The sequence below is a fragment of the Zootoca vivipara genome, chromosome 4 (genome assembly GCF_965207765.1).
Source record: "Zootoca vivipara chromosome 4, rZooViv2.hap1.1, whole genome shotgun sequence".
Lineage (NCBI taxonomy): Eukaryota > Metazoa > Chordata > Lepidosauria > Squamata > Lacertidae > Zootoca > Zootoca vivipara.
The window spans coordinates 90,286,761-90,311,673 of NC_142587.1; the positions used below are offsets into that span (position 1 = coordinate 90,286,761).

Below are 24,913 nucleotides of genomic sequence, written 5' to 3' on the forward strand. Positions count from 1 at the left end.
TAAAAAAACAAAAAACTGAAATGAAGAAAGCTGAAGGGGGAAGGGAGAGGGCATTTTTTGCCACAAATTTGAGATGAAACAGTGCAGTGGGAAGATGTGAGGAGGTTGTTCCAGGTGGCATGAGATGAAGGGGAGAAGGTTCTCTGGAACACAGCAGGGCCAGATTGAGCGGAGGATCAAGACCAGGGAAGCCGAGCATTGGAAGAATACAGAAGGAAGAGGGATTGGGCCAAAGAGAGAGAGAAAGATTTCATCAAAACAGATAGATGACTGCCAAGAATGGCTTCAAAAACCAACAGGGCAACTGTTCTTAACTGGCTCCAGAAGCAGAGATAGAAACAGCAGAGCTGTTGGCTCTGAGAAGGAAGCCCTCACAGCATTCTGAATTGAAATGTTTCCCTGGTTCATTCAAACACATGCCAGGACTAGGCACATCCACACACACACACCTGATCTGACTCAGGTCGACCCAGAAAACAGCCAACCCAATCCCAGCCCCAGAGCAATCCATGTCTGTCACCACCTGATTCAGCCAGAGCCTGGATCTTCCCTGAATCAGCTCAATTTGGTCCAGGCTTTGGCCAAATCCAGTGCACAGACCTGCCACATACTTTAAAAACTGAATAATGAACGATCCCTTAGGTTGTGGCCTGGAACATTGCAGAGGGAAGTTAATAATCTGTTCCAGATTAGGATTGTAAGGGCTGTAACTCAGCGGTGGAGCTTCTGCCTGGCGTGCAACATGTCCCAGATGTCTCTAGGTAGGGCTGGGGAAAGCTGCTGCTGCCTGAAACCCCGGAGAGCCACTGCCAGTCAAAGTAGACAATACTGCAATAGATGGACCAACAGTCTGATTCGGTGTACATAATGCATATATGTTTCTGCATTTGGATATTTGAGAAATAATACTCTTAAGGGGGGAAATTGCAACTGTATTACCAATTGAACATTTCATTGCCAAATTCATCTCTGGCGTGGACTGTATAAACTGATTGCTTTACCATTTACTCTTCCAGCACGTTGAATGCTGTGCCAATGAAATGCTGGGTGCCCTGGGAACAGCATTTCCCAAGGCTCCTTGTGCCCAGGATGGTGCCAAGCATCCTCATGAGCTTTGGGGCATATAATTTTCTGGATTTCTGAGATCCATACTAAAAAAATGATGTGGCCTGGAATCAGAGAATTCAGCCCCTGAGCTAAAGTATCCTCAGCTGATAGATGATAGATAGATAGATAGATAGATAGATAGATAGATAGATAGATAGAAGATTATAGATAGCCTCTCCTTGAGGACCTCCAGGGAGGTGGAAATCTCCCTAACCCCAATAATTGGTTCCATTGTCAGGTGGCTCCTACCATCAGTAAGGTAAAGGGACCCCTGACCATTAAGTCCAGTCACAGGCGACTCTGGGTTTGCGGCATTCATCTCACTTTACTGGCCAAGGGAGCCGGCATACAGCTTCCGGGTCATGTAGCCAGCATTACTAAGCCGTTTCTGGCAAACCAGAGCAGCGCACAGAAAAGCCCTACCATCGGTAAATGTAAATGTAAAGGGACCCCTGATGATTAGGTCCAGTCGTGACTGACTCTGGGGTTGCGCTGCTCATCTCGCTTTATTGGCCGAGGGAGCCAGCGTACAGCTTCTGGGTCATGTGGCCAGCATGACTAAGCCGCTTCTGGCGTACCAGAGCAGCGCACGGAACTGCTAGGTTGGCAGGAGCAGGGACCGAGCAATGAGAGCTCACCCCGTCACGGGGATTTGAACTGCCGACCTTCTGATTGGCAAGCCCTAGGCTCTGTGGTTTAACCCACAGCGCCACCCACGTCCCCCTACCATCAGTACATTTCCTCTAATGTTCAGCCAAGATATAGGCTTCTGTATGTTAAGTCCATTAGATTGGGGGCTGTGGATGACTAATCTATGTGGCTCTCCTCGAAGTTTTGGAAAAGTGTGATCATCATGTCCATCTGTATTCTTCTCTCCTTGCAGTGTTTGGGGAAAGAGGGAGGGCTCTGATTCCAAGCTAGAAAGAAACTTTGCTTGAAAATGCTGCTCAGTCTGTAACCTAGCCAAGCTTTGCAAGCTGGACGAGTTTGCATTTCAAGCCAGGTAATTACAAACCTCTGTGACAACTTTCAACCAGAGCTTTAAGGTGATGCAGAAGGTGACAGTCCACCTGCATGAGTAACATTTCACTGGTGCTAATCAACTGATGTTGAATTTTCCCAGTGGGTTTGCAAGTGTCAATCTGGTTTCATGAGTAGTTTGGTGCACAGGAATAGAGTATGCCTAATTTGAATAAAGAAAAAGCTTGGGGATTTTTGGAATTGCATGCAAAGTAGCGTTGGCCTATGAAACAGCAAAATATGAGAACCTTAAGTCGCTCTTGTGTCTTAAGCAGGAAATTGATGTGTATAGAAAAGGCACAGCAGTGGGTGGCAGTTGAAAAGTTGGCAACACTAAAGCGGTCAATGTGTGTTCATTTGCAATGCAAAAAAGGAATGGGTCCAGACAGATCAAGCTTAGGTGCATAGCCAGCGATCCGGAAGCATGTTGAACCACTCATAAGACATTCTCAGTATGTTCAAATTCATTGAAAATACCAACATAGGCCAATGTAAGGTGTGGCAGAGATCCCTTATGAATGCATTCGCCTTCCAGGTATTAAGAAATTGCTTTGCTCATTTGCCCCCCCCCCCCAAAAAAAAAACACACATTTTTTTAAAAAAAGAAGAAATGGCGGCTCATTTTTACTGGTGAATTTCAAATATTGGGATAGATTTGCCAGCCTCCAAATCTATGTGTGTGCATGTGTGTTTTTAAAAAATTAGAGTTGTGGTGTGTGTGTGTGTGTGTGTGTGTGTGTGTGTGTGTGTGTGTATTTGTCATATAATCAGATGCAAGGAGCAGATTCCTGCTGTTACTGCTTGAGGTCTTGAGTCTCCTGGCAGCTAATGGCGAGATCTGCTGAACATTTTCAACTCCTTGTTCATTTCCACAGAAGCAGTGGGTACTCTCCCTCTCTTAAAACCACAAACTCTTTGAACCATCATCTCATGCTGCTTAGATTATTGAGCTGTAGCACTCTTTGAAATGATAATGATGGTCCTTCATTATAGCTCAGCAACAGGATTGGCTGAAACGGTGCCCTTCCCGGAGAAGAATAAGGACTGGTTGCCTTCCCTTCTCCTTCCCTTTCTTTTGCTTCGTTTTGTTCTGTGTTTTCCACACAGGGAGAGTCAGCCACACTTAGGCAGCTCATTAAAAGAGAAATCTTTACATATGTTATTTTGAGCCATTGGCTGCCGTTTATAATATAATTAATCTTTTGCAATAAATTGTATGCTCATTACAGGAAATGGTTCGTTGGCATCACAGCTCATTAGCAAACAAGCTGAGGACTATATATAACTACACCCTATAGAGTAGGCATCCCCAAACTTCGGCCCTCCAGATGTTTTGGACTACAATTCCCATCTTCCCCAACCACTGGTCCTGTTAGCTAGGGATCATGGGAGTTGTAGGCCAAAGCATCTGGAGGGCCGCAGTTTGGGGATGCCTGCTATAGAGAGAGAGTCTACAAACACAGCCATGCTAATATTGAAGAAATTTATGAAACCTATGAAAAACAGAGTTTGAATTAAAAATTAGGGCTGAGCTGAAAGTTGCTCTTGTTTTAATGTATTACCTGCCCTTCACCCTAAAGTCCCAGGGACTTTACAATACTAAAAGCAAACTACAAGAAAGAATATTCCACCTAAACATTAGGAAGAACTTCCTGACAGTAAGAGCTGTTCGACGGTGGAATTTGCTGCCAAGAAGTGTGGTGGAGTCTCCTTCTTTGGAGGTCTTTAAGTAGAGGCTTGACAGCCATATGTCAAGAATGCTTTGATGGTGTTTCCTGCTTGGCAGGGGGTTGGACTGGATAGCCCTTGTGGTCTCTTCCAACTCTATGATTCTATGATTCTATGAAAAGCAGCTTAAGACAACCATAGAAATAATGTGGGTCCTGAGAACATACAATTCAAGTGCGTCCTCAGCATTCTCCAAAATAATGGAGGTGCCAGACACAACTCTGTGGGGAGGGAGATCCACACTTTAAGCCAGGGTATGTAAATGCCCCCCCCCAATACTCTGCCAGGGTCATGTGTTTTGCCAAGTGCAGTGGATTTTTTTAATGGATTTGATGGCATTAAGCATGCTTGTGGTGAAGATGGATGCTTCAACCACTCTGGAAAGTCCCCAGGTTTCTTTAGGGAGAAGCCATGACTGATTAAAGTGGTATGATACTGCATTAAATGTACAATGTGGACACTTACAATGTGACATTGTTCTTCGCACCTAAGATCAATGTTTTTCCATCCTCTTCTTTTCTTCCCCCCTCTTTTCTTACTTCTTCTCTCTCTTTTTGAGCAGAGAACACAGATTGAAAACCAGCTCTGACATGACTCAATATCCTTTCTCATTTCGGAGATAGCTGCCATTTTAAAAAGTAACACCAAAAAAGAGCAGCACTTCAGTGATCTGAAAGTGTTGACATCAGCCGTAAAAAGAAAAGGTTTCGAAAAGGAGAGGGAGATGTTCATTTATCAAGCTGTCAGTCTCTGACGCTCAGTGATTCGTGTAGAGGTGCCAGTTTAGTTACGGACTATGAGAAGTCTTGCTCTACTTTTGTTAAAGCTGGATCTCTGTGACACCATGGCTGTGCACAAATGTGTGTGTCTTCTGCAAGCTGCATGGACTGACCCAAGTCTAGTGCAAACTTTCCAACTAAATGAGGTCTAGCCTCATGTACTAGACTTGGAGAATTATGTGTCCGTTGCTTTATGTGGAGCCAGAGGGTAAAAGATACAGCACCATTGACTACACCTGCTGAATTGCTCCCGTGCTTAGGCAACAAACCTATGAGCAGCAGCACATGCTATGCCAGAGCCAGGACTGGTGCTAGCAGTTGACATCCTTGGGTTTTTTTTTGCCAGAGCCCCAATGATCTGGCAGGACCCACAGCAGATGCCTGTCCTGGGCGCCCTGGTGCTCTGAGCAGAATTTTCTCCCTCCCCCAGTGGCTGCAAGGAGCAGAGAAAAACAGAGCGTTCTTACTAATGAGTTTATTCAATCATTACAGTGAGGGACAAGGTATGCAGTCTGCCTCCCATTAATGGCGTTGCTCCAACTGAGCTCCTCCTGCCTCCCTTCCTGGTAACAACACTTTCCCTTACGGTGGCCACCAGGGGCTAATTGTCTCTGAGTCCTTTGCTCTTGCACCCTCAATGAACACCGAGTTCTGGGAGAATTGGGGAGGGGGGGTCAGAAATACTCTCCAGTGATAACGTGTCAGCTGGCTGCTCTGTCTCTGGCTCCCTTCTCCCGACACCTTCCAACTCTTCTGTTCGCCTGTCTCTGAGCTGTGACCTTCCTCAAACCACTGCTGTAATTCAATACTGCCTTCCTCTTCTCTTGAAGCTCCTGGAGAAGGGAGGGGAGGGAGAGATGACCACCATTCCTCCTCAATCTTGTCCTCTTCAGTCCAGTCCCTGAAGCTTCTTCCTACATATTGCAAAACTGTCCCGTTTTAAGCGGGACACCCCAGATTTACAGAAGCCACCCCGGCTTCCAACCCCAAATCTGGATGTCTCGTTTTGGCTACTGCCAAAAGACCAAGCGTTATTTGGTCCCGCGCTGTGGCACAAGTCAGTTGGTTCACAGCAGAACGCAGGACCAAAGAACAGAACTGAAAGATGTGCCAACTTACATTGCCCCCGTGCATCTCCCACTCTTCTTCTTCCCCCTTCTGCCATCCCTTTTCAGTGGATATACTTCCCAAAGCTGGCATTGCAGTTCCAGAAACAGTGCCAGCTTCTGGAAGTACAGTGGTGTCAGGGGCTAAGCTAATGAGGAGGAGTGGGGGGGGGGAGAGAGAGACCTCCACCTCAAGAGGAAGGTGACGATAGTATGGACCCAGGTTTGTGCTGGTGGCAAACAGGACACACCTCAGGAGAAGAAGCAAAGAGCTGGGAAATAGTAGAGGATGAGGAACAGGAGCAAGCTAGCAGATGCCGCAGTCCTGAACTGAGACAGGAATCAGAAGTGGGAGAAACAGTCCAGCAGACAGTGGACATTATGTGACTTGAAAGCCTGGTAGAACCTCCTCCTTCTCTGAGGATCAGGCGATCCCTTTGTATCTTAGAGCGCAGAGCCAAACAGAAACAGAAAGATTCGGTTGCCAGCCACCATAGGAGTAAGGAAGGGTTTGGAAGCTAGGTTTGGAAACAAGGTTTAGTGGGTGGAACAGACGCTCTGAGCAACGCCTTGAGACCAAAGGGAGCATAATTCATGGCCTCTCTGTTTAGTCTGTTGATGTAAATAAAAGAACTGAAAGAAGCTCTCCACATCAATGTCAATGTCAATGTGGTGTCCCCAGGATATTACTGGAGTCTTGTGCCCCCCGGACATTGGCGCTGTTGCCTGGGGCTTTGGGGAGTTCTAGTCCAGCCACATCTGAAGGGCACAATCTCAGCTGCCCTTGCTTTACAGCATCTTCTTGTGGGTGAGGGGAGAATGCTCCATCAAGCCTCCTTTTCAGGGACCTTTCTCAGTGAGGTACGTTGTCGGCGACAGGTTTTTCATGCTGTGTTTTCTCATTACCGTGGAGCTGGCACAAGATGAGAGGCTGCAAGCACCTCTCTGAGGAGCATTTAAATGAAATACTCTTAGGCCTCTCCTCCAGGCATCCCCTCTCCCTGCCGCTTCTCATTTGGCATTCTTGTGACATTTCCCAATCTCCATGCTCAGCTTTCCTGTGGGAAGCTTTTCTGTTTGAATTGTGCCATGAGCCGCTGGAATATTGACCACCTCTGTGCTCAGTTGCATCTGCTTCTTGGCCTCAAAGGGATCTCAGTGTGGGTTGTTTAGAAATGAAGCATGGCACACTGCAACTTTAGAGACCAAGCTCTTCAAGACTGAAACTTTGAAATGGTGGTTCTCTCAGACAGGGGTTGGGGAAAGACGGAAGGATGAAGTGGCAGTTGAATCTTAAGAGTCATAGACTTGCAGAGTCTAAGGGTCATCTTGTCCAATCACCTGCATTGGTGGAATCTCAACTAAATGAAAAAGTTCCAAGAGCTCTGGCCAGGTAGTAGATTAATTTTTAGAAAGTTTTAAGTAGAGAATAATAAGACAAATTCCAGTGGCAATCCAGTTTTTAGAAATCCAGGACAAGTTTTAAGTAGAGAATAATAAGACAAATTCCAGTGGCAATCCAGTTTTTTAGAAATCCAGGACAAGGCCCTGTTTCGGTTCATTCTTCATCAGCTGGCCACTTCAGATGCGGAGGATGCAATGTATGCAAATATTCTTTATAGGTGAGGGAGTTTTCTGATGCCTTATCTAAGTTCAAGTTTACTTTAAGACACTTCAGTAACTGTAACACTAAAAATTGCATGTATGCATGGATTTGTCCATGCCAAAAAATGTACATTGGCAAATGTTCCAGACCCATAAAACTTAGCGAACACCGCTTAAGGATTCGTAATCAGATCATGGAGGCACCATTGGTTGAACATTACACCCAACACAAACACAGAGAGAATGATTTTTTTTTGTTCTTCGTAATATGGAAACTATCTCCAGCCCGCTTTCACTGGAAGAACAACGACAGACTTCTCCTTCAACAACTTTCTTAAAACTTTCTAAAAATTAATCTACTACCTGGCCAGGGCTCTTGGAACTTTTTCATTTGATTTCCTCTACTCTCCAAGGACTCCAATTTATTTAGTATTTGGAATCTCAACTAAAGCATCCATGACAGATGGCCATCCAACATCTGCTTTAAAATCTCCAGGGAAAGGAGAGTCCACAACCTCTCGAGGGAGTCTGTTCCACTGTCGAACAGCTCTTGCTGTCAGAAAGTTCTTCCTGATGTTTAGTCGGAATCTCCTTACTTGTTTGGGGTCCTACCCTCCAGAGCAGGAGTAAACAAGCTTGCTCCATCTTCCATGTGACATCTCTTGGGATATTTGAAGGTGGCTATCATATCTATCTCCTCTTTACAGGCTAAACATCCATGGCTCCTTCAACCTTTCCTGTTAGGCTTGCTTTCCAGATCCGTGGTCACCTTGGTTGCCCTCCTCTGCACACGTTCCAGCTTGTCAACATCCTTCTTAAATTGTGGCACCCAAAATTGGACACTGTATGCCTGGCGTGGTCTGGCCAAAGCAGAACAGAGTGGGAGTATTACTTTCCTTGTACTTTTGTTGATGCAGCCTAGAATAGCATTACCTTTTTTTGCTGCTGCGTCATACTATTGACTCATGTTCAGATTGTGGTCTACTAAGACACTTAAAGGTAAAGGTAAAGGGACCCCTGACCATTAGGTCCAGTCGTGACCGACTCTGGGGTTGCACGCTCATCTCGCATTATTGGCCGAGGGAGCCGGCGTATAGCTTCCAGGTCATGTGGCCAGCATGACAAAGCCGCTTCTGGCAAACCAGAGCAGCACATGGAAACGACGTTTACCTTCCCGCTGTAGCGGTTCCTATTTATCTACTTGCATTTTGACGTGCTTTCGAACTGCTAGGTTGGCAGGAGCTGGGACCAAGCAACGGGAGCTCACCCCGTCACAGGGATTTGAACCGCCGACCTTCTGATCAGCAAGCCCTAGGCTCAGTGGTTTAACCACAGCGCCACCTGGGTTTTTAAAAAGCTCTAGCTCAGTCCTGTCAACACTGAATGGCAGTAACTCTCCAGGGTTTCAGTCAGGGGTCTCTCTCAGCCCTCCCTGGAGAAGCCAAGGGTTGAATGTGGGACATTTTGCTTGTCCTACCACTGAGTGACAGGGGGCCTTCTAGAGGAAAAGCAGTGAAAGATGCAAGCAAGGAAATATGCAATGTGTGTAATATGAATTTGCAGAGCCCTTTGTTACCCTCCTGCTTCTCCAGTTCACTCCAGAGCTCAAGCATTGATGGCATCTTCCAGCAACCTAGTTGTTTTGTCCCCAATCAAAAATCAGATGCGCTGCAGAATAGCTGGACAGCTAGCAGCTGGGGAATGTGGCTAGCAGCCACAGAACAGCAGTAGCAGCCAATGAAATTAGGTGCCAAAGCTATTGCAAGTGGTGTCTAACCAGCTAGCTGGAGCTGCTTTGTGCTGAGATCAAAAGGCGCAGAAGCTGTCAGGGTGAAAGGGTTGGGGTTTTGTTCTTCTTCTTTTTTGCATTGAGGGTGTGGGTATCAGTAGGGTGAGGGGTCAGGCTATAGGCCTGTTGGTAGCAATGCAGAATTGAGTGGGATTTCCTCCAATATTTTTATTTTGGGCTGCTACTTTAAAAAGAAAAGAAAATTGAAGTATAGCACAGAATACAACCTTCCTTCCTTCCTTCCTTCCTTCCTTCCTTCCTTCCTTCCTTCCTTCCTTCCTTCCTTCCTTCCTTCCTTCCTTCCTTCCTTCCTTCCTTCCCTCTCTTCTTCTCTCTCTTATTTCTTCCCCTCCCTCCCTCCCTCCCTCCCTCCCTCCCTCCCTCCCTCCCTCCCTCCCTCCCTTCCTTCTTCTCTTCTCTTCTCTTCTCTTCTCTTCTCTTCTCTTCTCTTCTCTTCTCTTCTCTTCTCTCTCTCTCCTTCCTTCTCTCTTCTTTCTCTTTCTCTTTCTTTTGTTCTTTCTTTCTTGGTGCCATCTAAGGACATCGCATTTACAGAGTACCTTGATCCAAAATATATGCACAAAGACCTCAGCTGAGTGATAGACCATCTGCTCTGCACACAGAAGGTCCCTAAATCAATGCCTGGTATCTCTATGTAGAGCTGGAAGAAATTATAGCGAGTCCCTGTCAGTCTGTGTAAACAGTACTCACCTTGATGCACCAATGACCTGAGCTTCCTATGTTTCTGCTCCATGAAGCTGAGGACTATTTTCTAATGTTATGGGGAAGAGTGGGGAGAGAGCTTCCATGGGCTCCTTTGCTTTTCCTCCTCTCTCATAACACTCGAACCTGTGGGCATCCAATGAAGCTAAGTGTCGGAGGATTCAGAACAAATCAAAGGAAGTCCTTCTTCATGCAATGAATAAACTATGCAACTTGTGCCCACAGGAGGCAACAATGGCCACCCACCTAGATGGCTTCAAAAGAAGATTAGGTAAATTCACGGAGGACAGAGGTAGCTACTAGACTGTGCTCTGGCACCATAGTTGGAGGCAGCAATGCTACTGAATTTCGGTTTCTGGAAGCCACAGTAGGGGAGAGCTCTGTTGCGCTCAAGTCCTGCTTGCATCTGGTTGGCCACTGTGTGAAAAGGATGCTGGACCAGATGGGTTGTTGAGCTGATCTCGCAGGCTCTCCTTATGTTCTCAGGTTCAGGCTCTGTCGTTGCTGGTGCACGCTCTTGCTGTAACCTCCAGAACCTGCGGTTAAAGTAGTCCTCACAATTTGTGATCTCCTACTCTGGAGGGTAGGACTCAAACCAATGGCTTCAAGTTACAGGAAAGGAGATTCTGATCAGGGGCGTCTTAGCCATAGAGGCTACTGGCGCAAAGCGCCACGGCAGCAAGTTCTGGAGGGCACTGGAGGGCGCCTCCGCCTTGCCGTGCCGCGCCCAGAGCCTCCTCCCTGCTGGAGGAGCTGCCTCAATTCCTGCTGGCAGCGCTGCCCTCGCCCGCCTCTTCTTGGACTGTGGGCGCTGTTGCGGGGAAGCTGGTCGCGAGCCTACCATCGGAGCGGCAGCAAAGGCTCCCTGAACGGCAGCACCGGGCAGCCACTTCTGCCGAGCAGGCAGAGATGGAGGCAGAGCACAGTTGGCAGCATCCCTGCCCGTCGGGCCACCCCCTCCAGCGGCCCGCCGTGCTTGGCCCTGCCCAGCGGAGCGCGAGGCTGCCGTCGGTCCTGCCCATGGCAGACAAGAAGCAGAAGGCGTGCCTTGCCGGCATGGGGGGGGAGCAAGGTGGGCTGCAGAGGGGCCCGAAGGAGAGGTGCTGCCCACCCAGAGGGAAATGTGGGGGTGGGGGGCGCCTGAGGGATCCCTGTACCATGGCGCCAGATAACCTTAAGACGCCCCTGGTTCTGATGAAACATCAGGAAGAAGGTTCTGACATTAAGAGATGTTTGACAGTGGAAAAGGTTGTGGACTCTCCTTCCTTTGAGGTTTTTAAGCAGACGTTGGATGGCCGCCTGTCATGGATGCCTTAGCTGGCTGAGATTCCTGCATTGCAGGGGGTTGGACTAGATGACCCTTGGGTTCCCTTCCAACTCTACAGTTTATGATTCTAGGCATGGCCTGTCGCCCATGCATTAGGGCCATCCAGGTGCTCAGTAACCATCACCACCTTCATCTGTCCTTCTAGCCAGGCATCTGTCCTTTCAAGCCCTTGAATAGGCCTTCGTGAAATGGCTAGTGGGCTTCAAGTTGTCAGGCCTGTCTTCGCTTGGCCTCTTGCGGACAGTGCTCTGTAACCCTGACCACTTAGCAGTTGCCTTTTCCAGCTCCTCTCCGTCTGCCTTTGACAGGGTGGCTTGAACTCTACACTAATTGTCGACCTGAGTCTTTTGCTCAGTGAAGAGATAAAAGAAACAGTCTACTCAGGCGAGGTCTTCTGCCTCCAGGCACACAGCGAGGCCCAGTTTGTAGAGCAATAGCAGCCGACCTGAAGCTTGGGTCACCAGCTACAATATCTCTCAAGTAAAGAAGGAGAAGGAAAAGTCTGCCTGGCTTTCTGTGGAGCTGGAGGAAGGAAGCATTCTTCACCCGTGCAGTAATCATTGCAAGCTGGCCTCTGGGCTGACCTTGGCTTGTTGGAAAATGAAATGTAGGGGGGGAAGCTTCCTTGGGCTAATGGAGCCTTGACCTTTGGGCTGTGAACCTCAGAAGCAGCGCTGGCGTTTGGCTAATGCCAAACATCTCCCAATTTATTTTGGAGGAAGGCGGTTGAATAGTGCAGAAAGTACTGGCAACAGAAGTAGGGAAGGGTCCAAAGTGGCCCATTTCACTTTAAACAGTCGTGGCTTCCTTCCAAAGAACTCTGGGAACTGTAGTTTTCTAAGAGTGCTGACAGCTCATAGCTGACCCCTATTCCCTACACAAATCTACAGCTTCCAGAGTTCCCTTTGAAGAGGGAGGGGAATAGAGATCTCCTCACAGCTCTGGGAACCCTTAAGAAACAACCGCTCCCAAGATGCTTTGGGGGGAGACATGGCTGTTTAAAGTAATATACTGCAATTATCGTGAATCATGACATGTGTTAGGGCTGAATGATATATCACCTGAAACCGGTTTGAAGCCCTTGTTGTGATATCAGTTTCATATTTTTTTTGACCTGGCATATATGGTGAATCATTATATGTGTGTATGTGCAAAAATCACAATCAGGAAAAACTATGAAGCCAGCCAATGCCTCAACATAGCTCCATTCTTATTTTAGACATTGTGATATATCGGTATACAGTGGAACCTCGGTTTACGAACACCTCGGTTTATGAATTTTCGGTTTACGAACGCCGCAGACCCATCTGGAATGGATTAATTCACTTTCCATTACTTTCAATGGGAACGTTCGTTTCAGTTTATGAACGCTTCAGTTTATGAACAGACTTCCAATTACACCCATGCTTCGGGTTAAGTACGCTTCAGGTTGAGTACTCCGTGGACCCGTCTGGAACGGATTAATCCACTTTCCATTACTTTCAATGGGAAAGTTCGCTTCAGTTTATGAACGCTTCAGTTTAAGTACTCCGTGGACCGTCTGGAACAGATTAATCCACTTTCCATTACTTTCAATGGGAAAGTTCGCTTCAGTTTATGAACGCTTCAGTTTATGAACAGACTTCCGGAACCAATTGTGTTCATAAACCGAGGTACAACTGTATCACAAAGTATAGCTGGTGATATATCACACAATGTTGAAAAACAGCCCTTTTCACCAACACCTAGAGGGCCACAGGCTCCTCAACCCTGCTATAAATGCAGTGGTGTTGCACATTTATTTATCTCTACAAGAAACAAACAAAAAGAGAGAAATCCCTAAATAGCTTTTTTCTTTTTAATCCTGATGACTGATTTCTGAAGGGAGCAAATCCTTATTTTCCTCTTGCAAATTTAAAAGCAAGCAGAACATCTTACAAACAGACCTGATTCTGTCCAAAAGAAATAAAAGGAGATTATGAACTCCTTGGGCAAAAAGGGTGCGTTTTTCACCCCGGATGAGGAAATTGCCGCCTTTGCCTCTGAGACTGCCTCCTCCAGAGAAAAGAAATCAACATCTAAAAAAAAAGCAGTAAAATATATCACCCATACATATGAAAATAAAGTCTGAAGCAAACTGATTCAAGTGGGTTTTATGCTTCGCTGTAAGTTAGACATTGTGCCGATAAATACCTTAAATTCGCTGAGATTTATAAAAGAAGGAAAGCCTACCAATGAGTAGAAAGCCCTGCGGGCTCTCCTTTGCCTTGAAAGAAGACGTTCAAAGGAAACAATTTGTACACTCGATTAGTTTGTAGTAAAGCTGGAGCCAGCAGGAATAGCGTGACAATCATGCTTTGGTGGAAGTGATGCAGGAAGCTACGAAACCTACTGGGTGTCAAAAAAATAACTACCCAATCCCCACCTTCATAGCAGACCTTTCCCATCCTGAAAGCATCACCCTTCACAATGTTGGAGATGGAGCGGAGATTTTCTGAGCTCACACCCAAGATTCCCATACACCCTCCATGTTATGTACCACTCTGGTGAGACAGTGGCCAGGCAAGTAGGGTATCAGCTGGTCTTAAAGGTTCCCAAAGCATGTGACAGAACAGAAGAGGTTCTGGTCTCACTGAGGCTGCATTCATGCTGTGCATTTAAAGAAATACCATGCCACTGTATAAACAGTCATGGCTTCCCCCCCCCAAAGAATTCTGGGAGGTCTGGTTTCTTAAGGGTGTTGAGAGCAATGTTGTTGTTGTTTAGTCGTTTAGTCGTGTCCGACTCTTCATGACCCCATGGACCAGAGCACGCCAGGCACTCCCGTCTTCCACTGCCTCCCGCAGTTTGGTCATACTCATGTTGGTAGGCTCGAGAACACTGTCCAACCATCTCGTCCTCTGTCGTCCCCTTCTCCTTGTGCCCTCCATCTTTCCCAACATCAGGGTCTTTTCCAGGGAGTCTTCTCTTCTCATGAGGTGGCCAAAGTATTGGAGCCTCAGCTTCACGATCTGTCCTTCCAGTGAGCACTCAGGGCTGATTTCCTTCAGAATGGATAGGTTTGATCTTCTTGCAGTCCATGGGACTCTCAAGAGTCTCCTCCAGTACCATAATTCAAAAGCATCAATTCTTTGGCAATCAGCCTTCTTTATGGTCCAGCTCTGACTTCCATACATCACTAATGGGAAAACCAAAGCTTTAACTATACGGACCTTTGTTGGCAAGGTGATGTCTCTGCTTTTTAAGATGTTGTCTAGGTTTGTCATTGCTTTTCTCCCAAGAAACAGGCGTCTTTTAATTTCGTGACTGCTGTCACCATCTGCAGTGATCAAGGAGCCCAGGAAAGTAAAATCTCTCACTGCCTCCATTTCTTCCCCTTCTATTTGCCAGGAGGTGATGGGACCAGTGCCCATGATCTTAGTTTTTTTGATGTTGAGCTTCAGGCCATATTTTGCGCTCTCCTCTTTCACCCTCATTAAAAGGTTCTTTAATTCCTCCTCACTTTCTGCCATCAAGAGAGCAATGAGGAGCTTCCTATTCCCCTCCCAGAACTACAATTCCCAGACTTCCCTGGGGAGAGGGATTGATCGTCAAACCGGTCTGGACACAAGGTGTTAGAAAAGATTCCATTTAAGCCACACCATAATTGGAATGTGCCCCTTGTCGTTACTGTTTATTGTGTTCATTCATTGCTTTCCTCTCCCCCCAAAATGTCTCAAAGATGTAAAATATCAACCGGCTCTCCAGCCTTTTATAAAACCAGGTACACAGAATAAACATAGAAATCTCTAAAGGAGCTCATACAACCAAAGCAGGAATTAAATGGGGGAATATCCCTATGATATATTATGATATCTTTTGAACAGGATGGTGGTGGTGTTAATTTTCAAAACCCCGTTTTCCTCATTCTTCTGCAGGCTGTATGTGGACGGTCCCTTCGGAAGCCCTTTTGAGGAGTCCTTCCATTACGAGGTTAGCCTCTGTGTGGCTGGAGGCATCGGAGTGACTCCCTTTGCGTCGATCCTCAACACCCTGCTGTATGTAAGCCTCGTCGCACTAAAGCCTTCCTCTCTCCCACCTGCTGCAGGAGTTACTAGAATTTGCCTCCTAGATACACCCCCCTAGCAACAGGCAAGTCCAAGTCCCTAGAATTTCAAAACGATGAGTTAGGGCAGGCACCCCCAAACTGCGGCCCTCCAGATGTTTTGGCCTACAACTCCCATGATCCCTAGCTAGCAGGACCAATGGTCAGGGAAGATGGGAATTGTAGTCCCAAAACATCTGGAGGGCCGAAGTTTGGGGTGCCTGAGTTAGGGTTTTTAAAAAATAAAACAGAATGGGGCTTTTCAGGAGGGGCAGTGCAGAAGGAAATGGGTGCAAAGGAGCCAAAGGTGAGAGAGCTGAGTGCAGGGTGGGGACCAAAGGTGAACAAACAGTCATAGAAGGAATAATTCTATATAATAATGTGCAAGTGTCTCTGCGTCCAGATTCACTGTGTCCGCGCTACTGCGCATGTGCCCCACGGACACAGGGACTGTACGAAGAGACTGCACGCGCGTGCACTCCCCCTCCCTTTGCCTCCTCCAACCGCTGCTCCCGGCTGGACACCGCCTCACTGCAGGGCACGTCGGGGAAGCGAGGGTGGAGGCCGGCGGAGGTGAATGGGGGGAGGAAGGGCGCTTTTGAGGAACCTAGTCCGGCTCCCGCTGCCGCCGCAGCCCCGGAGCCCAATGCCGCCAGGGCGGGGAAGGAGCCTCTCCTCCCCGGCGTAGGTCCCGGGGTTCGGAGAAGCGCTGCGCAAGCACTTCTCTGAACTCCGGGATGTCTCCTTCCTGTCGGCGGCTGGGGGAGAGGAAGGAGGAGAAGGGCTGCTTTCTCCTCCTTCCTTCCTGTCCCCCTGCCGCCGACAGCAAGGACAGGTCCTGGGGTTTGGAGAAGCGCTGTGCAAGCGCTTCTCTGAACCCCGGGATATCACCTTCCTGTCGGCGGCTGGGGGAGAGGAAGGAAGGAGGAGAAAGCAGCCCTTTCTCCTCCTTCGTTCCTGTCCCCCTGCCGCCGACAGCAAGGACAGGTCCCAGGGTTCGGAGAAGCGCTGTGCAAGCGCTTCTCCGAACCCTGAGATGTCTCCTTCCTGTCGGCGGCTGGGGGAGAGGAAGGAAGGAGGAGAAAGGGCTGCTTTCTCCTCCTTCCTTCCTGTCCCCCTGCCGCTGACAGCAAGGACAAGCACTGCTCCCAACAGAATATTAAGGGAAGAAAGAAGGAGAATATGGGATGGTAATGCACAACTGCTGTTGCATCTGCTTTGGTCCTGCCACTTTCAAGACCTCAACTGCCTTGTGGTTTCCGGTCTGCCCTTCCTTGGCAGCGAACCTCATCATCAGTGGCGGCTTCCCCTAACATTTCAATAGATAGCCTCTGTCTCCTGCATGCACAGGTGAGTCATACAACCCCACACCGTAGGAATGCAAGTCCCATTTGAGATGCAGAGCGGTCCATATTAGTTCTGTGCATCCTCCGGTTGAACTGCAGCAACTGAAACCGTGTGCCATAAACATGATGCCTCTCAAAGCTTGTACACCTTTCTGAAATGGCAATTTCTTCCTTCCTCCCTGAAACATGGCCTTTGCATAAAAGTGACGGCTGGGAACGCTACAAGCTCAGAAGGCTCTACTTCATATGGGTGTGCAGGGACATTGCGTCATTCCACTGGTTTGCTGATCTGCTCTGCAGGCTGCATAACAAGGTAAGAGGAATAAAAATATTTCCCTGGGCTTGGTTTTGAAGGAAACCTCAATCCTGTCTTTGAAAGCACGCTTGTTCTTGAGATAGCCTGTTGAGTGTTGGGTATTGAATTTAAGTGAGACTTGGCAATTAAGCATGTATTTTAAAAAAGCCATGCAGACATTGGTGGTTTGCAGTATGTGGGCGTGATTTTGTGTGTACACAGCAACATGCATTACATGCTTAGTTCCTGTGTGCACATACACTCATCCACAGGGTGTGTGTTCATGCATGTGTGTATGCACACATAGGTATGGCGGGTGGCACTGTGGTGTAAACCACTGAGCCTTGGCCTTGCCGGTTGGAAGGTCAGCGGTTCAAATCCCCGCGACGGGGTGAGCTCCCGTTGTTCGGTCCCAGCTGCTGCCAACCTAGCAGTTCAGAAGCATGCCAAAAAGTGCAAGTAGATAAAATAGGTACCACTCTGGCGGGAAGGTAAACGATGTTTCTGTGTGCTGCTCTGGTTTCAGTGTTCCGTTGTGCCAGAAGCATATTAGTCATGCTGGCTACATGATCTGGAAAAACTGTCTGCGTACAAACGTCAGCTCCCTCGGCCAGTAAAATGAGATAAGTGAAGCAAGCCCAGAGTCGTTCACGACTGGACTTAACTGTCAGGAGTTCTTTACCTTTACCTTTATGCACACAAACACACTTGGACCAAAAATACAGTGGTACCTTGGTTTTCGAACATAATCCATTCTGGAAGGCCATTCACCTTCTGAGGTGCATTCGAAAATGGAAGCATTGTTTGGCTTCCGAGACGTTCAAAAACCGAGGTACCACTCTACTGTCATTATCCTTATCAACATATTCATCATTATCATTTATGAGATTTCAACGAATCTTTGAATTTAAACTTAATGTCCAAGGGCGTTTTGGCCCAGCTTAGCTGCACACCACCCAACATGTGGCACAGAGAAATGATGGGTTAAATATTTGTCTCTGTTGGGGATTTGGCAAGAGAATCTTTGTTTCTGCTTAAGAGGAAATGTGCAAATTCACTTAATGTCTCCCCTCCGCACAGACACTTTACTCTTTTTTCTTACCGTTTCAGCTCTGGCAAGAAAATCGACCAGACTTTGTAAACATTCAACTGTACCTCAGTCGAACAGATGGGATGCAGGTATGCCCAGCTGCAGAGGGGCCTTGGGGAGACAACTGGAAACTAAGCTGGTCATAAAAGAGACTCTTGCCGCAGGGCTAGAGCACTGTGGCTCTGTTGCTACTGGGGAGATGAGAGTTCCCAACCCAACCCACCACACTTTGCTCTGTCGAAAAATGAATGGTCTGCTAATGGAAATCCTTCAACTGTTCCTCATACGGCTTGGTTTCCAGAAACTTGATCATCTTGATCGCCCTCCTCTGCACACCTTCCAGCTTGTCAATATCCTCCTTAAAAAAGCCAATGCAATTCTGGGCTGCATCAATAGGAGTATAGCATCTAGATCTAGGGAAGTAATAGTACCACTGTATTCTGCTCTGGTCAGACCTCACCTGGAGTACTGTGTCCAGTTCTGGGCACCACAGTTCAAGAAGGATACTGACGAACTGGAACGTGTCCAGAGGAGGGCAACCAAAATGGTCAAAGGCCTGGAAACGATGCCTTATGAGGAACGGCTTAGGGAGATGGGTATGTTTAGCCTGGAGAAGAGAAGGTTAAGGGGTGATATGATAGCCATGTTCAAATATATGGAATGATGTCATATGGAGGAGGGAGAAAGATTGTTTTCTGCTGCTCCAGAGAAGCGGACACGGAGCAATGGATTCAAACTACAAGAAAGAAGATTGCACCTAAACATTAGGAAGAACTTCCTGACAGTAAGAGCTGTTTGGCAGTGGAATTTGCTGCCAAGGAGCGTGGTGGAGTCTCATTCTTTGGAGGTCTTTAAGCAGAAGCTTGACAGGCATATGTCAAGAATGCTTTGATGGCGTTTCCTGCTTGGCAGGGGGTTGGACTGGATGGCCCTTGTGGTCTCTTCCAACTCTATGATTCTATGATTCCTTAAATTGTGGTGCCAAGAACTGGACACAATATTCCAGGTGTTGTCTGACCAAGGCAGAATAGAGTGGTACTTTTAATTCCCTTGATCTCGACACTAGACCTCTGTTGATGCAGCTTAGAAAAGCATTAGCTTTGTTTGCTGCTGCATCACACTGTGGGCTCACGTTAAGCCTGTGGTCCACTAAGACCCCTAGATCCTTTTCACATACAACTCCGGCAAGCCAGGTGTCCCCCATCTTAGAATTGTGCAACTGGTACTTCCTGCCAGAGTGTCGAACCTTACATTTGTCCCTATTGAAATCCATAAAAGTGTTAGACTCTTATTCCATTATGGGGCCAGAGGCTGTTTGTTAGAGGGTGGGTCCCAGGGCAGGTTTCCGCAGTCGGCCCTGCCAGGGCACAGGGGTGCTGGTCCCCTGCAGACTTCCCATAGCAATCCTTTTGCATGTACCAATGCATGCCTTCAAATCCGACCGCGCCAGTGCAGGTGTTAGCAATGGATCGAGCTGCCTAGCAGGCCATCCTTGTATGCTGACGCACAAAGTGGCCTGTGATTGATTTGCAGCACAAGTCATGTGAGGCGCACCAAAGGGGATGTCTTGTTTCTTGCAGAAAATAATTGGCGAGAAATACCAAGTGCTGAACCGCCGGCTTTTGATTGGTCGGCCTCGCTGGAAACTCCTGTTTAATGAAATCGCCAAGTGCAACCGACAGTAAGTGAGATTCCTAACCCGGCTCCCGCAGCATCTCGGAGAAAGGGAAATCGGGCGAGTTTAATAAACTGTATTTGCATGGAAATGACTTAATGCGCCCAAGCGCCTGGTGGTTTGGCGTTATCAAATATGTCGCATCTGAGAAATGGGGCCTTAACAAAAGAACTGTCAGTTTCCACAATCGGAACAGTTCGTCTTCTGGAAAACTACTGGGGCCGGTGGAAGCTTTATACGTTTTCATAACATGCATAGGGATTTTGTGTATCGCTCCATTCTTCCATATTGAAATGCCTTATCCGGCAATTATAGGTTGGTTCTGCGCTGCCAGATGGTTTGTCCCAAATTGTTTTAGGGTGCATTGCACTGGGAATTTCCCTTGCACGAGGCTCCCATAGATTTCAGTAGGGCTTGCACCGGAGGACCGCTAAGCGATCTGGCCATATTTTCCCTGGCAAACAGTGCTGTCCTCTATTTTAACAGCTCAGGACTGCAGTAACTCAAGGACTGCCTCTCCCCATATAAAAAGTTAAAGGACCCCTGGATGGTTAAGTCCAGTCAAAGGTGACCATGAGGTTGCGGCGCTCATCTCGCTTTCAGGCCGAGGGAGGCAGCGTTTGTCCACAGACAGATTTCTGGGTCATGTGGCCAGCATGACTAAACTGCTACTGGCGCACGGAGGACTGTGACGAGTGCCAGAGCAGTGCATGGAAACAAACGCCTTTTACCTTCCTGCCGCTGTGGTACCTATTTATCTACTTACACTGGCATGCTTTCAAACTGCTAGGTTGGCAGGAGCTGGGGCAGAGCAACAGGAGCTCGCTCCGTCGTGGGGATTTGAACCACCGACCTTCCGATCAGCGAGCCCAAGAGGCTCAGTGGTTTAGACCACAGTGCCACCCACATCCCTTCTCCCCATATAAACCACCCCAGACTCTGCATTCATAATCTGAGTCCCTTCTTTGTATGCCTCCTCTATGAGAGGTCTGGAGGGTGGCAACACAAGAACAGGCCTTCTCTGTGGTGGCTCCCTGTTTCTGGAATGCTCTCCCCAGGTGAAGATCGCCTGGCACCTTCCTCATATATTTTTAGGCACCAGGCAAAAACATTCCTCTTCAACCAGGCCTTTGGCTGATTAATATTCTACAGCCTTTTAAGTGTGTCTGTGTGAAGGGGGTATTGTTTTGCTGTTTATTTTATCATTATTTACTTGTTTTTATCTTGTACTTTATTCTGTGAAGTGCCCTGAGATCTTATGATGAAGGGCGGAATAATAATAATAATAATAATAATAATAATAATAATAATAATAATAATAATATACCAAAGAAAGAAAGAACATGTGCTATTTTTCTTTTCAAGGAATAATTTTGCCTTAATGAAAATTCTGAGAATTCTGAAGATAGCAGCTGCTTCTAAACTGAGTTTTTAATGTAGAAAAGCCACATTTTACATGGTGCTGTGGTCAAAATGCCCTCCCTCCCATCTTCTTACTGTCCAGCTTCCCTTCCTGCCCCCTAAAACTTAGAAAATCCAACTTGTTTTAATACAATGGAACAGCGGTGCAATTCTCCAAGGGCAAATGTTCCCTTGCACAGCTGTTCAGTAGGCTGTTTGTCCCTTTGTGACCTGCATAGCTTGTACTAGCACTTCCTCTACAGTCCATCTCTGCTCTCTAGGAATCAACTGCTTTAACACTTTCCTTTCCAAATAACACAATCCCTATATCCATTTCTTTCCCTCTCCTCCTTACCAGGTGGGCAGTAAGAATTGAGATTGTAGCAAGAGACGGGTGCCATATTGGAAAGCCTTGCACCCCACACCATGGTCTCAGTGGAAATCACCCACCTTCAACATTTAGGGCTGTAGAAAGAGGAGCTACCTACCTGTATGCAAGAGAGTAGCATCCTGTGGACTAGAGCTCCCACCTGACCTCACCGACGGCCATGCTGGCTGGGACCGATGGGCCTTTTTTTAGTCCAAAATTTCTGGAGGGCGCCATGCTGGCTGCCTCTGATGTTATTGGCACTCTAGAAGTCTGGAAGCAGAGTTGGTCTCCCAATTCCAGCTTAGAGCGGCAATGATAAAGGTAAAGGTAAAGGGACCCCTGACCATTAGGTCCAGTCGTGACCGACTCTGGAGTTGCGCGCTCATCTCGCATTATTGGCCGAGGGAGCCGGCATACAGCTTCCAGGTCATGTGACCAGCATGACAAAGCCGCTTCTGGCGAACCAGAGCAGCACATGGAAACGCTGTTTACCTTCCCGCTATAGCGGTTCCTATTTATCTACTTGCATTTTGACGTGCTTTCGAACTGCTAGGTTGGCAGGAGCTGGGACCAAGCAACGGGAGCTCACCCCGTCACAGGGATTCAAACCGCCGACCTTCTGATCAGCAAGCCCTAGGCTCAGTGGTTTAACCCACAGCGCCACCTGGATACAGGGCTGCTAAATTGTCTGCTCCTAGAAGCACACATAGACCCTTCATGGGAGTATAAGAAGGGCCCTGGGGGCCAGAACAAGGGCCAAACTCAAGACAGTGCCTTGTTTCAAACAATGGCAAAAAAAAAGATGGTTCTGGGAAGCCCACTGTTAATGCCTTTCTCTGCTGTTGACTCCCAGTTACTAGGGCTAAATTGCATCCTTCTTCTGAACCTGGAGTCTCTCTATAAATACCACGGCTAAAAGCTACTCGACCCCTTCCCATCTCGGTGGATTTGCCCAATCCCCTTTAAAAGCCATCTAAGCTATTGGCCACGATCCCATCTTGTGGCAAGGAGTTCCACGGGTCCATTATGTGGTGTTTTAAGAGGTAATTTGTTTTGCCTGCCCTGAATCCACCACCAATCCATTTCACCAGATGATTTTTATCTCCTCCGTGATGTACACCTCTTGCTGTCTCTTTCGCCGGCACAAAAATGTAACACTTTTAAGGATGTGGGGACCGCAGTTCAGCCACCTCTAGGAACCCAGCTAGCTCATTGTACAAGAGATCCATGTCCACAGCTACCCTAGGGATAAATTCTTGCCACATTGCATCACAAGGAACGAAGAATCTTGCGACTCCATCAGAGCCAGCAAATGAAATGTGGTACGAACTTTCACAGCCTATTCCTTCGGATGCCTTCATTATTTTAGCAGGACTTTGCACCTTCGTTCTTCACTTGAACAGTGCTGAGCAAAAGTGTGCCATCTACTGGCGACAAGCTAGCATGCACCTTTAACATTCAAGGTACCTCTGCAAACCGTGGGGTTCCCACAAGCCTGCAAAGACCTCTCTCTTGTGTGTCAGTAGCAACATTTGGGTTACCTAAGGAACAGCCCTTGCAGAATGAGTTGGCTTATTAGTATATTGGATGCTTTACATACAGACGGTCCCAGGTACAGTTTTGCTTTTCAAGATAATAGGAACATGGGCTGCTAGGGAGGAAAGGCCTTGGCTGATCATAGGGATGGATGGGTCTGTTAATTGCAATTGTACTCATTATTTCACTCTTAATTCAGTAATCTGCATTTCCTGCAGCAATTTGTGATATTTTTTTAAATTAAAAAATCCTGACGAGCATTCATCCCTTTTTTAGCACAGATTTTGCCTAACAAAAACATGTCCGTGCAACGTTTGGGCTAAAGTACACATTTCTGCAAGCAATATAATGCATTTTTGGGTGTTATTTTACTACTATCTTCCTTTTTATGCACACTTTCTCCTGACGCAGGTATTTTTGTGAACGTTGTCTGGTTGGAGAATTTGGTTGTGAAATTTGGGCAAGAGTGAATTTCAAAGGATAGCTGTCCTTCGGTTCATGTGTTGTTTCGGAAAGCACAAAACTGATACATTCTCCTTCAAATGTGGGCTGAATCAGCTTCCTCCCCCATCCCTGGCTGCTAATCAGGGGAGACAATTTTGGATTAGATGAACAAAGAGTCTGATTTAGTAGATAGCACCTAAGTTCATAAGCTTGAACTTCATTGGTACAATGTTGTCATAGGGCAGCTATCACGACAGGAAAAATCTCAAGGCAACAATTGCTGTAGGGCTATAGTTGAATGGTAGTGTCTGCTTTGTATGTCGAAGACATACCTGCCAAGTTCCAGCCTGAGAAATAAGGGACTGGACCGGAAGTAGCAGACCAGAAGTAGCGCTGCCGCCATTTTGGAACTGGGCGGAGCATGCTCAGAAGCGACTTTTGATGCTGCTCTGCCCTGTTCCAAAATGGCCACCGCACCAGAAGTCGTGCTGCAGCCATTTTGGAACTGGGCAAAGCAGCATCAAAAGTCGCTTCTGAGAATGCTCCGCCCAGTTCCAAAATGGCTGCCACGCCAGAATAAACCGGGGGGGGGGAATTGGTTTTTTTCGGCTGGGAACAGCTGGAAAAACGGGGGTTTCCCGGGGAATACGGGAGACTTGGCAGCTATGGTCGAAGATCCTGCGTTTAATCCCTGCCATCTGTAGATTAGGCTGGTAGAGATCCCAGTCCTAAAGTGTGGAGAGCCACTGCCAGTCACTATGAAGCTAGGCCACATTCACATTTAAATCACTGTGGTACCACTTTAATCAGCCGCGACTTCCCTCAAAGCATTCTGGGAGCTATAGTTTGTTCAGGACGCAGAGAGTTGTTAGGAGAACCCTATTCCCTTCAGAGAGCTACAATTCTCAGAGTTCCCTGGGAAGAGGGGTTGATCAATAAACCCCTCTAGGGTCTCTCAGTTGGCTGAATAATGTTGATATAGAATAACTCAGAACGTTGGCAAAGAACAAGAGCTATATGGTGCCCAAACCTTTAAAAACAAAAGAAAAACCAACCACTTTTATTGAAGCATTCAGCAAAATATAACAACAGAAAGAAATGCAAACTGTGATTCAAAAACTAACTAATCAGTCTGCATCTTTGGGTAGAATTAATTTGCAAAAAAGGATGTTGGTGAGGCTTTTTTTAATTTTAGTCTTCTTTGAAAAATGACATTAATGCCTGGGAAGTGATTAGAACATCTGGCATCATACATATCTGGGCCGTCACATATGAAGTGGCCCTGGCAGTGTTGAAAGAATGGTTAATTGTGACTTTCTCACAGGAGATTATGGGCGGGAGACCCTTGGTGGGCCCTGTCAATCCGGGATCAGCTTCTTCGGGCACCAGACCAATTAAACTAATTACAGCCTCCCCTTGGGATGCTGGAAGCCTTGTGCCTTACGAAGATGGACAGATGCCAATGAATTTGTGCATCCTGCCATTGGCCCCGTAGAGGTCTGTCTGGGC

General features: G+C 47.3%; 1 protein-coding gene across 2 annotated transcripts in view; it reads left to right on the top strand.

Moving 5' to 3' along the window:
* The window catches only part of NOX4 (NADPH oxidase 4), a 91,731-nt gene that overhangs the window by 64,841 nt on the left and 1,977 nt on the right, over positions 1-24,913 (top strand). For both annotated transcript variants that reach the window (XM_035116490.3, XM_060273886.2), the window contains exons 14-17: positions 15,081-15,200; positions 16,798-16,906; positions 17,999-18,067; positions 19,559-19,659. In XM_035116490.3, coding sequence (XP_034972381.3) covers positions 15,081-15,200; positions 16,798-16,906; positions 17,999-18,067; positions 19,559-19,659 — 399 coding nt within the window. The remainder of the gene's footprint in view (positions 1-15,080; positions 15,201-16,797; positions 16,907-17,998; positions 18,068-19,558; positions 19,660-24,913) is intronic.